Source organism: Gymnoscopelus braueri (genome assembly GCF_963280865.1).
Source record: "Gymnoscopelus braueri genome assembly, chromosome: 1".
NCBI lineage: Eukaryota > Metazoa > Chordata > Actinopteri > Myctophiformes > Myctophidae > Gymnoscopelus > Gymnoscopelus braueri.
The window spans coordinates 6,220,963-6,235,051 of NC_137603.1; the positions used below are offsets into that span (position 1 = coordinate 6,220,963).

General features: G+C 42.1%; 1 protein-coding gene across 1 annotated transcript in view; it reads left to right on the forward strand.

Annotated features, from left to right (window-relative positions):
* Positions 1 to 7,191, forward strand: part of LOC308082313 (uncharacterized protein) — a gene marked incomplete at both ends in the record, with an annotated part of 162,441 nt that extends 155,250 nt beyond the window's left edge. The window contains 6 exons of the mRNA XM_080424030.1: positions 610 to 843; positions 1,460 to 1,605; positions 2,284 to 2,353; positions 2,467 to 2,520; positions 5,964 to 6,191; positions 7,004 to 7,191. Coding sequence (XP_080280156.1) covers positions 610 to 843; positions 1,460 to 1,605; positions 2,284 to 2,353; positions 2,467 to 2,520; positions 5,964 to 6,191; positions 7,004 to 7,191 — 920 coding nt within the window. The remainder of the gene's footprint in view (positions 1 to 609; positions 844 to 1,459; positions 1,606 to 2,283; positions 2,354 to 2,466; positions 2,521 to 5,963; positions 6,192 to 7,003) is intronic.
* Positions 7,192 to 14,089: the final 6,898 nt, after the last annotated feature.

Below are 14,089 nucleotides of genomic sequence, written 5' to 3' on the forward strand. Positions count from 1 at the left end.
TATTTTAAATGTTCTAATGTTAGAGAAAAAAAAATCAATTGAAAAATGAGTGTTCCTCGTGCATAATGTCAGTCACCAATTATTGTGTTTTTAAAGAGTCTAACATGGTTACAAAGGAGTTTGAAGTTCACTATATAATAATATAAGCCCCCCTCCTATATTATACTTCAGTTGATCAAATTAATCAACTGAACGGCAAAGCAAACTACAAAATCAGTCTAGGCTGGGTTTCATTCCTCTATATCAGTGGTTCTCAGCCTTTTTAGGCTGAGAACACCCCCAAAATAATCATATTTGAACTGCCCCCGCACCCTGACAAGGCAAGCGCTTTGTTTGACTCTCTGACCACAGATAAATATTGTGAAAATAGCTCATAGAGCTTGTAGATCAGCTATTTTCACAATTTGGCCCATGTTTGACAGTTTTTATAGTATAGTTTGTTGATTACTTTTGATGCAGTAATGGTCTTTTTGCAGTGATCATTTGTTTCCCCCTTTTTTGTGGGGTACCCCCCCCCCCCCCCACAAAAAAAATCATGTGGGTACCCCACGACCGACAGGTTGAGAACCACTGCTCTATATTTAATGTTGGATCCCCGTCTCTCCTCAGCCGCCCTGGTGATGGAGGAGCTCAACCCGTACACCAAGATCAGCCCGGCGCTGGCGTCGGAGCGCCAGTCCGCGGGCGCCGTGCTGGGCATCATCTTCCTGCTGCTGCTCATCATGGCGCTGCTGGGCCTGGTGGTGTGGTTCCGCTACAGGCACACCGAGAAGAGACACCACGTGCCCACCGTCAGCTACACCCCCGCCCTGCACATCAACACCACCGACTACTCCCTCTCTGGTGAGACGCCATGTTTATGGTTAGGATGCAGTGACCGCTTTCTCCTCCAGGTGGCAGTGCGGTTTGATGACATCGTGCCGCAGTAGTGGCGCGTGAGCCTGAAGACGAAAAGCCTGATATATCTCCTCCGGGACGAGGGCGGGGGGGGGGGGGGTTCCTTCTTATAGGATATGGGGTCCCTGTATGAGAGACCTGGGTTTGAATCCCGGATCAGGTTTCCTTGGGGGGGAGGGGGGGGGCTCAAAGGGGGGTGAGTGTAGCAGTAGTGGCTCAAAGCCTCTGCAGACCAAAAAGCCAAATATCTCCCCCGACCAAGGGGGGGGAATTCCACATTAGGCTAGCGGTTAAGATGTTTGGCTTTAGTGTCCCTTCCCGAACCGGGAGTCCTGGGTTCGAATCTCAAGTGTTACAGTTGCAATGTTCCATTTTTCCTCCAGGTGGCAGATGAGGTTTTGTTTTTGACGCCTTTAGTTTGGTTTGCAATCTGCGTATGTGTCCCTTGTATGTGTGTGCGTGTGTGCGTTTGTGTGCGCGTGTTTGTGTGTGTGTGCGCGCATGTTTGTGTGTGTGTGTGTGTGCGTGTGTGTAGCAGTGATGTCTCCCGTGGTAACAGCAGGGTTGCCGTGTGCCGACTCGTCTCCCACCCACATCTTGGCAGGGGGGCGTGGCTTCTCTAACCCCGCCTACCACACCCTGGGGCCGCCGTGCTCGTCGTACGCAGCGCCCTACGCCGCGCCCCACAAGAGGACCACCCCCGCCAAGGTGGGTTTCACAACTAAACACAACCAGATAGATAGATAGATAGATAGATAGAAAGATTGATTTTTTTTTGTGTCATCCACCAAAGGTGCCAAGCCCACAAGGACTTATAGGACTCAACATATAAATCATTGCATAGGTGTACAAAATTTAAAAACTCAGTTTTTCTAAATTAATTTCATACATACAGAATATTCTGTAGAAAAAAACCTTTCCTAAAAAAAAAGTTAACACGAATATGTTTTAATTACTCATTATAATTGACAGTAAAACAGGAAAACAAATCTATTTCTTACACGTATGGAATTTGTTTGTTAATTATATATTTATATTTTGATTGTACAAAATGAGCTCTGAACATCTATTGTTTATCATAATATTACATTTGCATAATACTATGTAAATATGATATTGTCAGCATATTACAATAGTATATATATATATTATATAATCTAGAGAATGTAAAGACAGATTATAATACAAAGAGGACAGATACTGTTAAAAGCATAGTTTATATATAATCTGTTGCATGACGGCATCACTTGTCAGCAACTTGCTGACAGCAAGAACAGATCTTCAAGCTAATACGTGTTATGTTGCTAGCTATAACATTAGGCATTATTGTGTGCATTTGGCTCATTTGTTGCAGATCATGTGTGTATTTTTGCTCATATGTTGCAGCTCAAGGCAAAGCGGAGGTACAGGAACAGTGCTCCAGACTGGGGGACGTACTGTAACCTCAATGAGCTGGGTGAGTGAACTATACTTTCTGCAGCCTGCCTCATAAAATATCTACTGCATTCTGACATAATAACCCTGGGTTGTGATGTCACCCTGTCTTGTGATGTCATTGTGGTACTGTAGGAGTGTACCGGCTGGACAGACGATACAGCTACCACGTGGAGCAGCGCTACAGAGGTACTGCTGTGAATCAAGTCATCCTTTGTCTTGCAGTGTTTACTTTATTAAACACTGTTTATGCCTTTGAATTCGAAGTCATCCTTTAGTGTAGTCCTACATAGTTTTCATGTATTAATAAGGTGTTGTAGTCCAACAGTCTTTGAATTGTTAAGGTGGTGACGAGTAATGAATCAGCTGAATTACTTATCTCTAGGCGAGCAGCGAGCTCGGTGAACAAGATGACACCAGGCCGTATCACACAACAAGTTCTGAAGTTGATTAAAAACACAGAGCATATTATGTGACCCAGCACGGCACAAAACAAAAACGATTTTTCATTTTAGTTTATTTCATGTCATATGAAATCATAGCTACAATTTGACAGTTTGACCAACAGGTATGGCTTATAGAGTGATGTCTTGCACAGATGCAGAGACTGAGAAAACAGCTCTTAATGTCCCAAGTATTTGTTCCCTGAGCTTTTCACAGGTATTTGGTCACGTTACATGACCCGATGATATGAGTCATAACAGATATACAAAGCAACAGAAACGTATCGTATGGATAAGTACATAATAAAACATGATGTTTTATTGGTATGATTGGCCATATAGTTGGCCCGATAAAGCAGTGACTATAAATCACAACAAGTACAGTGTATCTGCTTACGCAGATGAGAGTAAAGCATTACTTGTACCTAAAATATTATTCAGATACAGGTCAAACCTAACAGGTACTGTACAATTACATTATGTGACGACTCAGCCAATCCTCCAACCCAGTACTACACCTATACACACCATGACACACTGTGTTGAGGTGCAGCCTTTCTCAAGTGGACCTACAACAGAATGTTTCATGTACAAGCAAGCACACGTACAGCACAGCGTTACATAGTTAAGGGCAGGTACAGTAGGTGATGGGATTTAGCTGGAATATCACTGCATTTCTCACAGATTACATATTTAATGAAGTATTTAGGAACATGCTGATGTCACACAGTTGTATACCTTAATTTCACTTGTCAGTTTTCATGAATGTATACAAATATGTTTGGCATCATGTAGCCAAATCCATGTATCCATTAGTAGGCTACATTGTTTTTGTAGCTCAGAACGGGTTTAATATGAATTGTAAAAGAGCCTCTATGATTCAGAAATGTTCAGAATCACTTCGGACAGGCCAGTTTAGTCAGACACACAGTTATCAAAGGAGTTAAGATACATAAAAGGGGGTAGAAGGGGTAAAATGGGGTAACATACATTTTTAGTGGGTTGCCAATATCATCCCATCAGGAGAAGATAATCAATTTCTCCACCTCAAAGTTAGTGTTCCCTTTCCAATGGCGTCTGCTCTTTTCTATCCTGTATGACATCTCTCTCCTGAATGGATGACATCCTGACCTGAAAATGTTTGTTTCTGTGTACTAAATAACTGGAGAGACGGGGAGACCCTTGTTACTGAACAAATACTGCATTGATTACTATCACAATATACAACTATTTAACACAGTCACTGAACAAACACTCTATAGCATTGATTAGTATCACACAACAGAGCTATTTACTTTACTTATTTTGTTGAAACAATATCACTTACAACCCCTTTAAACCTGGGGGATCTGTGGACAGCTGGTTGTCAGGTCCAGCAGACATGCTGGTGAATATGAATACTGTACATTCAGCCTCAAGCTAAATTTGAGTTTGTTGCAAAAAAATATATACATTTTATGATATTATGTCCATGTGCTGACCTGTGTGTGTTTGTCTTTCTGCAGAACAAGAGTGTGTCTCCTCTCTCCTCTGTGTGTGTTCCCTCTCCAACGGTCTCACACTGCTCTCTCTCCTGGGGGGGGCCCCCAAACTTAACCACATGAACCCTAGCCTAAACAGCTGTTTAAGTGGTTAAGCTTAATTTATACTCTTTGGACCTGGTGAAAACTGAGTATAAATTAGGTTTTACTTCACCAACTCACTCCCTAACAGTCCTGGGATTCTCTCCCTCATCACACCGTGTTGACCGCTGTGCACCTTATGTTTATTCACCTTATGTTTACTCACCTTATGTTTATTCACCTTATGTTTATTCACCTTATGTTTATTCACCTTATTATTATTTCTCTGCTGTGTGTATTTCCCGTTCAAATGTCTCCTGATGCTCACATGCTTTTGGAATTGCTTTCCTGTGCCGATCTCAACTCCTTGTGCTTTCCAGATGTATCAACAATAAGTGCTTGATGCTCATAATTATGAGACATGGAATTTGATGTCACTGTATGCAAACTCGTCCTGCTTTTTTCTGTGTAATAATATCATACACAAATGTTATTTGTACTGTACTTTGAAGCAGTATACTGCGCATCCGCTGGTATATAAAAGCTGTTGAGTAAAAGCCATAATACCTAAGATGGAGGTTCTCATTCTCGTTCTCATTCTCAGCATATTGATACTGTATGTATTTGGCCATGGACCCCCATTTGAAATGATTTTCAGAGAAGAGTTGTCATTTTGAAAATAACAGCTCTACAAACTCAGTGTGAGCTTGCAGATTGGCTATTTTTGAATAGCTGGAAAATAGAATAGGGGATTAAACTTTTCGTTCATTTTGCTGAGGAGCCCCAAGCATTACCTGAAGGACACCTGGGGGTCCCAGGACCCCACTTTGAGGTCCCCATACACAGAATCAAAGAACATACATAAATAAAACAGAGATACAGAAATAAAACAGTGAATACAAACATTTAAACAAATACCTTACCTTCAGAGAATTAAATAATGAAACAAATACCTTACCTTCTTGGTTCAAACAATAGCCTAAAATAAATCATTACTATTAAGGGAGGGTGTTCCGTGGCGTAATACAACAAACTGAGGGTCCTTTAATTAAGTTTGAGAACCACTGACAAACCTTACACCGTTGGTTCTCAAAGTGGGGTCGGGGGACCCCCAGGGGTCCTTTGGGGAGTACCAGGGGGTCCCCAGCTAAATCAGTTACTATAGCGTCAAAATCATTTTAACCACTTTAACCATATTTTATACTTTGGCTATTCAAAAATAGAAGATCTACAAGCTCATGAGCTTGTAGATCTTTAAATCTTAGAAATTTGTGCAAATCTTATTATATAATATATCGAATATATATCTTTTAAAGCAAACATTTGTAACTCTTTGCTTCTGGGGGTCCCTGGAACAAAATGTTTTGAGATGGGGGTCTGCGGCCAAATACACATCATTTTGGGTGGTCCTTCACATGAAAAGGTTTGAGAACCACTGCCTTACACCCTGTTGTTTGTGTGTGTGTGTGTGTGTGTGTGTGTGTGTGTGTGTGTGTGTGTGTGTGTGTGTGTGTGTGTGTGTGTGTGTGTGTGTGTGTGTGTGTGTGTGTGTGTGTGTGTGTGTGTGTGTGTGTGTGTGTGTGTGTGTGTGTGTGTGTGTGTGTGTGTGTGTGTTGCCTCCATGCAGACTACATGAAGAGCGCCCGCTCCAGCACCTGCTCCCTGAACAGCGAGAACCCGTACGCCACCATCAACGACCCGCCTCCCGGCGGCCTGGCGGCCAATAAGCATCCAGAGAGCAGCTACGTGGAGATGAAGTCCCCCCATCGCCACGACAACCTGGCCTACTGCCGCTCTAACGCCGTGGTTACCACCACCGCCAGCACCACCCCGGGCAAGAACGTCTATGACATGGGTGAGTTTATAAGTACATTTAGTAACTTAGGTAACTGAACTTAAGTACTATACTTATAAGCACAATTTTGAGGTACTAAATGTGGCTGGGTACAATGCTTTGTGCCGCAAGGACGCCATGGTAAAACCCTAACTCTTTTACAGATTATGAAAGTACAGAATGCAAGCTTTCAAATGATGTGTTGCTTATTGAAATTGGAGACTATTTGAAGAAGTTAAGGTCATTTGAATCTTGTCTAACCAGAATTGAAAGCAAAGCCCTGCAGCTTTCAAAGATTTCACACAATCAGGGCCTGTTAATGAGCGTCAACATTGGTTAATTTATTCAACCCCTAAGCACACCTCTAATCAATCATTTTAACCATTTAATGACTCTAAAACAGTTATCTGTTGAAATGAAAACCTTCAACATTCGAAAATAACAAAAACAAAAACAAAAGGTATTTTCCTTGTTTCTACTGTTTAAAAACGGTTGACTTGGGAAAAAAAAGAATCTGGTCGTGGTAATCCGTTGAACGTGGCTCGTTTTTGCCATAAAGCAAGAGGAACAGAGATATAGCCATTTTCCCACAGGAAATAAACAGGAAGTAAATGAGCCGTTAACGGGTCTGTCATCATCTGGCAGTGAAAGCATCATTCATAGGTTAGCAAACAGTGCCATCTGGTGGAAAACCACTGAAAACACAAATCTCGCCATTCTCGTCAGTGGCAGGCTGCGCCTTGGCGTGGTAGAAGAGGAAAGTTATACATAGTGCAGCTTTGATAGGAAAATACTCATCAAATCTCTTGATTCCTTCCTCGTTGTTGTTCCAGAGCCCACCATCAGCGTGGTCCAGAGCTCTAACGGCATGGTGGTCCCCAGCTACCCCCAGAACCCCTACGACCTGCCCAGGAACAGCCACATCCCGGCCCACTACGACCTGCTGCCCATGAGGCACTGCTCCTCCTCTCACACCTCCTCCCCACCGCTCCCTGGCAGCCCCACCTCCTCCCTGCTCTAGACCAGATGGATCTCAAACATCTTCGGGTCAAGGACCCCCACATTGATGTATAATTGGCCGTGGACCACCATCTGAAAAGAGTTTGTGCCAGGAAGGGACCCCCCCCCAAATAATTCCAGATTAAAACTTAAAGAAATTTAGCTGGGGACCCCCCATGGAACCCCGTCAAGGACCCCTGGGGGGTCCCCAGACCCAACTTTGAGAACCACTTCCCAAGACCCACAAGACCCAGACACGACGTTGTGAGCTTGTAGATCTGCTATTTTCAAATAGCCCATGTACAGGGTTAAAGAGGTTAGAAAGGTTGATGATGCGTTAACTAATTTCCCTGGGGACCCCCTGGAACACCCATCAAGGACCCCCTGGGGGTCCCTGGACCCCACTTCGAGAACCACTTCTCTAGACCACCTAGAGTAGACCCAATCTAGACCACCTCCCTGCTGGCATCCACAATGCATCGTGGGAGATGGTTGCTCCTTCTGGGGTGACGAACAGGACGTTCAACTGGATACTTTTGTAACATATTTATTTATTTATTTATCTATTTCTTATTGAACTGTAGGATGCTGTTTGACTCTGAGGCCTAGGGTTATATCTCTCTCTCTCTCTCTCTCACACACACACACACACACACACACACACACACACACACACACACACACACACACACACACACACACACACACTTCTTGTGTGTGGTCTCTCGAGTCATTTTGCTTACGTTGTGGTCCTGAAAGTCAAGATTTGAAGAACTAACTGTACTTTATGAACAGATGTACCATACTTGTATGATCAGTACTGTGTGTCATGCACACACACACTCATGTACAGAATAGATCATCTCATTCTACACGGAATGATCACAGTGATGGTCAAAGAGCCTCAGTCTGGACATACAGGGATCGAGTGGAAAAACACAGCCATATAACCTCACGTTAGCACCGGACGGCCATACATTATGCTGTTTACTGTATATGATACACATTGTACTGTATATATTATAGGACAAGACTGTGAACTGTGGACCATATCTCAAAGAAGAGGTTGTTGGAACTTTGAAGTTCTTCACAGTTATGTCTACTGCTTACATCAGCGTCATTTCAAGGACCCCAATAACTCTTGAGAGTGTACGAATGGAACCAAATGGACCCGGACGGGTCCATTTGGTTCCAGAGTTACAGGCCTGTAAGGGTCTATTTGGAGGCCCCTCAAGGAACCCTGAGGGTCCCTGGACGCCACTTTGAGAACCAGTTACTTACAGTAAACTATGAACATTAGTATTGGTTTGGTCCAGTATTGTGACAAGGAATATATACTGGTGCAAGAGGAAGACAAGGAACTGCAATGTGTTCAGGAGAACTGAACAATTATGTGCATAGTTCTGCAATTTTTTTACACTGTTTCTTATTTCATGTTTACATAAAAGGTCCTGTATTTTCTCTGAAATTACCTTTTTTGTATGTACTGTATATATATATATATATATATATTATAAAAAAAAGAAACAGGCAATAGCCAGATCCCAATACTCAGACTTCCATACTTGCTAATTTTCTCGCGCCGCAAAGCGAGGAGGAGACGCAAGGAGGGAAAAACGGATGCCGTTGGCTTTAAGCTCCTCGTTCAGTCCAACACACTCCCACTCCCCTAAACGGCCTACGGTTAAAGGGATATTTCACTTTCAAAACATTTTTGGGTCATTTTATCGTCTACTCAGGCCTTTGTGAGCCCCTCAGACAGTTTTTAAGTTGCTCGATTCAGTGTTTAGATATTTGATATTCATTTTATCAGACATGCCCCCTTCCTAATACAAACCCATTATAACTTCAAACATTTTAAACATGTTAGATTCATCCCAGGAGGGGCGAAATCCCTGGTTCTGGTGACTCATCCTGCGCTCCTAATAAGTGAGGGGGGCGTGTTTTTGTATTACTTTTTTCATATATTTTGTTTACATTTTTTATTGTCTTTAATTATATTCATTTTCCTCCTCACCCATTAGAAGGACAATATCAGTCACCAGAACCAAGGACGAGTGTTTTTCCGATGAATCTAACATGTTAAAAATGGAGTTTGAAGTTCCAAACGTGTCTGTTAAAATGAATATCAAATATCTAGAAACCCATTTTTTTCCCCGAAAGTGAAATATCCCTTTAAGGGGGGGGGGGGGGGGGGCATAAATGTGTGCATTGGGATTCAGCTTAAATGTGCTTTACACTAGTGTTAATAGAGTTGTTTTGTTGTGTAAATCTAAGTGCATGCCAGTGATGAATCAAAGTATAGTAGCTGGGAATACCTTCATGTCCTTTGGTAAAAAAAAACAAACATAAAAACTGCTTATTATTTTTAACCATTATTTAACTTATTTAAAACATGCTTTGCTGTAATAAATGTTTCATTGCAGCAAAGATGTTTAATGCCTAATATCATTACTAACACCGTCTACGATATTTCTATTCAGAATTTCACAGACATTTTCAAGACAGAATCGGTGCAACTATGGCGCAACTATGGCATTTCCTCCATCTCTAGTCGTCCTTAAACACTGCTGAAAACACATTCCTGGTGCTTGTGTTAAACTTTGGATTATACATATCTTAAAACAGTGTTTCTCAAACATCTCCATGTCAAGAACCCCCACATTTACATGTATTAAGATTTTTGAGAAGGTTTGAGAACCACTGTTATAGAGGTCAGTTCGGTAGAATATTTTACAAATCGTCACCTTCTTAAACTAATGGCCTAAGTCATGTTTTGAGGAAATTTATATTTTTGCCTAAGTCAGCTCCTCATGACACTGGCCACCTCTGGTAAAATCGCCTATCTCCTAATTGAAAAGGATCATGCTGTTCCCTCCCCTTTCAGTATAATGGCCTATCTCCCTAGTGTGACTTAGGCCAAAATAGGCAATTGTTTTGGCCTAAGTCACATGGTTTTGTGACTTAGGCCAAAAAAATTGTCTTTATCTGGAGTAAATCAGTAAATTTGGCCTAAATCAGGTTTAATCCTATTTAAATCTCTTGTGTTACATCTCTTGTGTTTGCATAGCCGGCGGGTGAGCTTGACAATTGGGAAGGCTGGGGGTCGCCGAAATCCGTGCAAAAAAAAATGGTTTCTGGGCGGAATTCAGATTTTTGCCTGATTTTACTGATTTATTATCAAAAGATTAACTAAATAATACATATATTATATATAATTTGCACAATTCCTAGAATTTCCCAGCATAACATTTGGGAAGGCTTAGCCTACCCTAGCCTTCATTACCCGCCGTCTATGTGTGTTTTTATGTTAGTAGTCATAATTTGTTATAAACGTTTTGGGTTTAATGATTAAGAAATATCATATAGTTTTGTTTTGGATCAGTTTATATTTTTTTCTGAAAATTGTTTTACTTAGGCCATTCGTTTAGGAAGGTGACAAAAACACTAAAGAGCGATAACATGCCAGTGTTGACAGTCAATCAGTTGTAGACTTCCCCGATGGACACCCTGTGAACATGTTCTACGTTGTTTGTTTGCAATCATGTTGCTGTATTCCACTCCTTATTTGTCTTTTCTTGTACATTATTGTCATCTTGTTGCCAACGAGGAATAAGATTCCCTCTGTTTTAAAGTAGACGCGTTCACTGCAGATTGTTATCGTCACTGTCGGGTGGAAACCTTGTACGTCCCGAACAACGGCTACTTTTCAGGAAATGAAAAACTAAGAACCTTTGTCTGTTTGAAAATAGCCGATGCGCTTGTAGATCGGCTATTTTTGCTAGTTTTGTGTGATACTCCTTTATGATGGAGTAGGGCACTCGTTTATGAAAAAATAACATAACAAGTTGAAATATTGAGATACAAGGTTTCTGTCCGACAACAGCGTCATGTTTATGTCATGTCCTACATCCAATAAAGTTGCCGTATCTCAGGGAGAGTGGTGTCTAATCGTTAAATATCATCTAACGCGACTGTGTGTCATGAGGCCTGGTCTGATCACAGACCAGGCCTGGAATTGTGTCATTTTAACTCCACCCTGACTCCCCGGGCCCTATCTTGCCTTACCCTTTATCCCTAAACTTTTTTGCCATTTTTTACTATTTTCATTTTATTTTTAAATAGTTCAAATAGCCGATCTACAAGCTCACAACGTGTCTATGTAGATCGACTAGTTGAACTATTTTAAAATGTTTTTCAAAATAGTAAAATATGGCTAATAAGTTGAGGCATAAAGGGTAAGGCGGCACGCCATTCTCAAAAGAGTCCAGTGACTCTGATTAGTCCAGGCAGGGCTGAACGTGTATCACACTTTGACACAGTAGTTTCTATACTGTATCAGTGGTGGAAAAAGTACTCAAATGTTTTACTTAAGTACAAGTATCACGGCAATGTAGAAATACTCTGTTACAAGTAAAAGTCAGGTAAATTACTAGAGCGCCCCTTGTGGAATTTTCAAAGAAATAATAATTTGAGGCAATGGGTTAATACCCCCAAAAAAGTAAGAAAGAAAAGAAAAAACATTACTGCATCAAAAGTAATCAACAAACTATTATATAAAACTGGTCAAACATTGGCCAAATTGTCAAATAATAATATTATTTGACAAATAATAATATTTGACAATGTGGCCAATGTTTGACCAGTTTTATTATAAGAAAGCGGCAATTAAAAAAAATTGCCGATCTACAAGCTCACAACGCCGGTTAAAGCTTGTAGATCTACAAGCCTTGTGAGCTTGTAGATCGGCTATTTTGGGGGGTCACGGCCAGAAAAGGTTGAGAACACTGTCCTAGGGAGTGTGGAGCAATTCCAGGGCAGGGTTTCTCAAAGTAGGTGCCCCGTTGCACCCTAGGGTGCCGTGACGCAGGGCCAGGGGTGGGTGCAGAATACTTACTTCTAACCAATTGTCATCTCAAATTGACCAGCCAAACTAAAATCCACGATTTTAGAGTGTTGCTCCAACTTCCTTGGATTAGATCAGAGTAGTTATCTCTAGTCAGAGCCGTCGGAAGCTATTCCCAGTTGGGGGGGACATATTTGTACCGGCCCACGAAGTTGCGTGCGCGCGCAGTGCGATTTTTTTTGCGGTTCTGGGCGGATATTTCCGAGTTTCGGGTGGTTATTTGCGGTTATTTCTTTTTATAACTCTTAATAAATGTGATTTATTCCACCTTCAAGCAGCTCACAGCAGCTCACAGCAGCCAGCAGCCAGCAGCTAGCAGCCCTCCCTTCCAGGCAGCGGCCGCGGGGTCCTAGTGCCGGCCTCATTTGAGGCTTTTTTTTCCTCCTCTTTTTCCCCGTGGCCTCGCGGCCCAAATACCGGTTCGCGGCCCACGCGAGGCCGCTCCGCGGCCCACGCGAGGCCGCTCCGCGGCCCGCGGGGGACGAGTCCCCCCCGTCCCCCCGTCTCCTACGGCCATGCTCTAGGTGGATGCATTTTCAACACAAATGCGCATATTATTTCCAGTCAGCTATGTAACACTAGCAGGTTAACGATGGCTCGTTGAGCCTGTATGCGCATTTGGCCACGTAGGCAATCAAAAGCACTAATTAATGGCAGCTGTTAACGCTTGTCTTTAATGTGTCCGTGTCTGTGTCTTGTGTGTATAATATCCAACTGAATGTTTTCTTTAGCATAGATATCAAGTAATTCCCTGTAGAGCAGGGGTCTTAACAGGGGGTCCGGGACCCCTAGGGGGTCCTCAGTTACTACAGGGGGGTCTCCAAATCTTTGTGTGATAGGACCTTTTTATTTTATTTACATTAACCACTTGAACCCTAATATCCCATATTCTGAGGGGAACTTTAGAAGAAGTAGAGTAGAGTGTAGAGGGGAAAAGAGCAGACCAAGGACAGAGCCTATAGGGTCAGTACTAAGTACAGTATGACTATGTAGTGGTGATCCCTGCTTCATCTCTTCCTAAACGGTCCTTGACCTGAAAAAAAGATTGGAGACCCCAGAGTAGACCTCTCCCTCATGCTAAACTTAAATGACAACTTCAGGAGAGTGCCGGTCATTTTAGGTTGTATGTTTGATGTGTCGCTAATCACTCACCAACATACAAAGGAACGTTGAATATTTCCAGATCTGCCCCTGTTGTCCATTCTGCAGACCCCTTGCAGCGGCATAATGGGAGACGTGTGTAAGAGTGAAAATCGTCTATTTTAACAGATGCACTTTTTTTTTTCTCCTACTACTCATCGTGCCTACGCTGGTTGCTTGTTTCTCTCACAGAACCTGGCGTGTGCCAGATTTTGTGAGAGAAACAAGCAACCAGCGTCATGTCGTTCTGCATTAGTGGTAGCTCATGCGGGACATTCAGCGCATGTTTGAGTATCATGAGACTCCACGATGACTCTTACACACGTCTCCCATTATGCCGCTGCAAGGGGTCTGCAGAATGGACAACAGGGGTAGATCTGGAAATATTCAACGTTCCTTTGTATGTTGGTGAGTGATTAGCGACACATCAAACATACAACCTAAAATGACCGGCACTCTCCTTTAAAGGCCAACTTTATTTTCCATCCTGAATGACAATTCTAATATTATTATTGCATTTTGGCTATGTGCAATAAATGCAAGCATGTTCCCAGAGGCATTGTCAGTATTTGTCTTAATTCCTTTAATTCATATTTCTTTTGTTGGCAATAATTCAACAAGTCATCCAGTGTTTTGAGACATAGTCTTTTATTGATAGATTAGATTACACGTGCATGCATAATACAAAATTGAAATAAATAAATAATAGAAATGTCCTCCCACATGATCGGATCGGTATCGGTGATCGGACACAAGGTGATCGGTGATTGGTGATCGGTCCCAAAAAACCTGATCGGACCATCTCTACCTACAGTATTCATTATCATACACAACTACAACACATACATATGATAGTTAGCCTACAGTAGCCTAC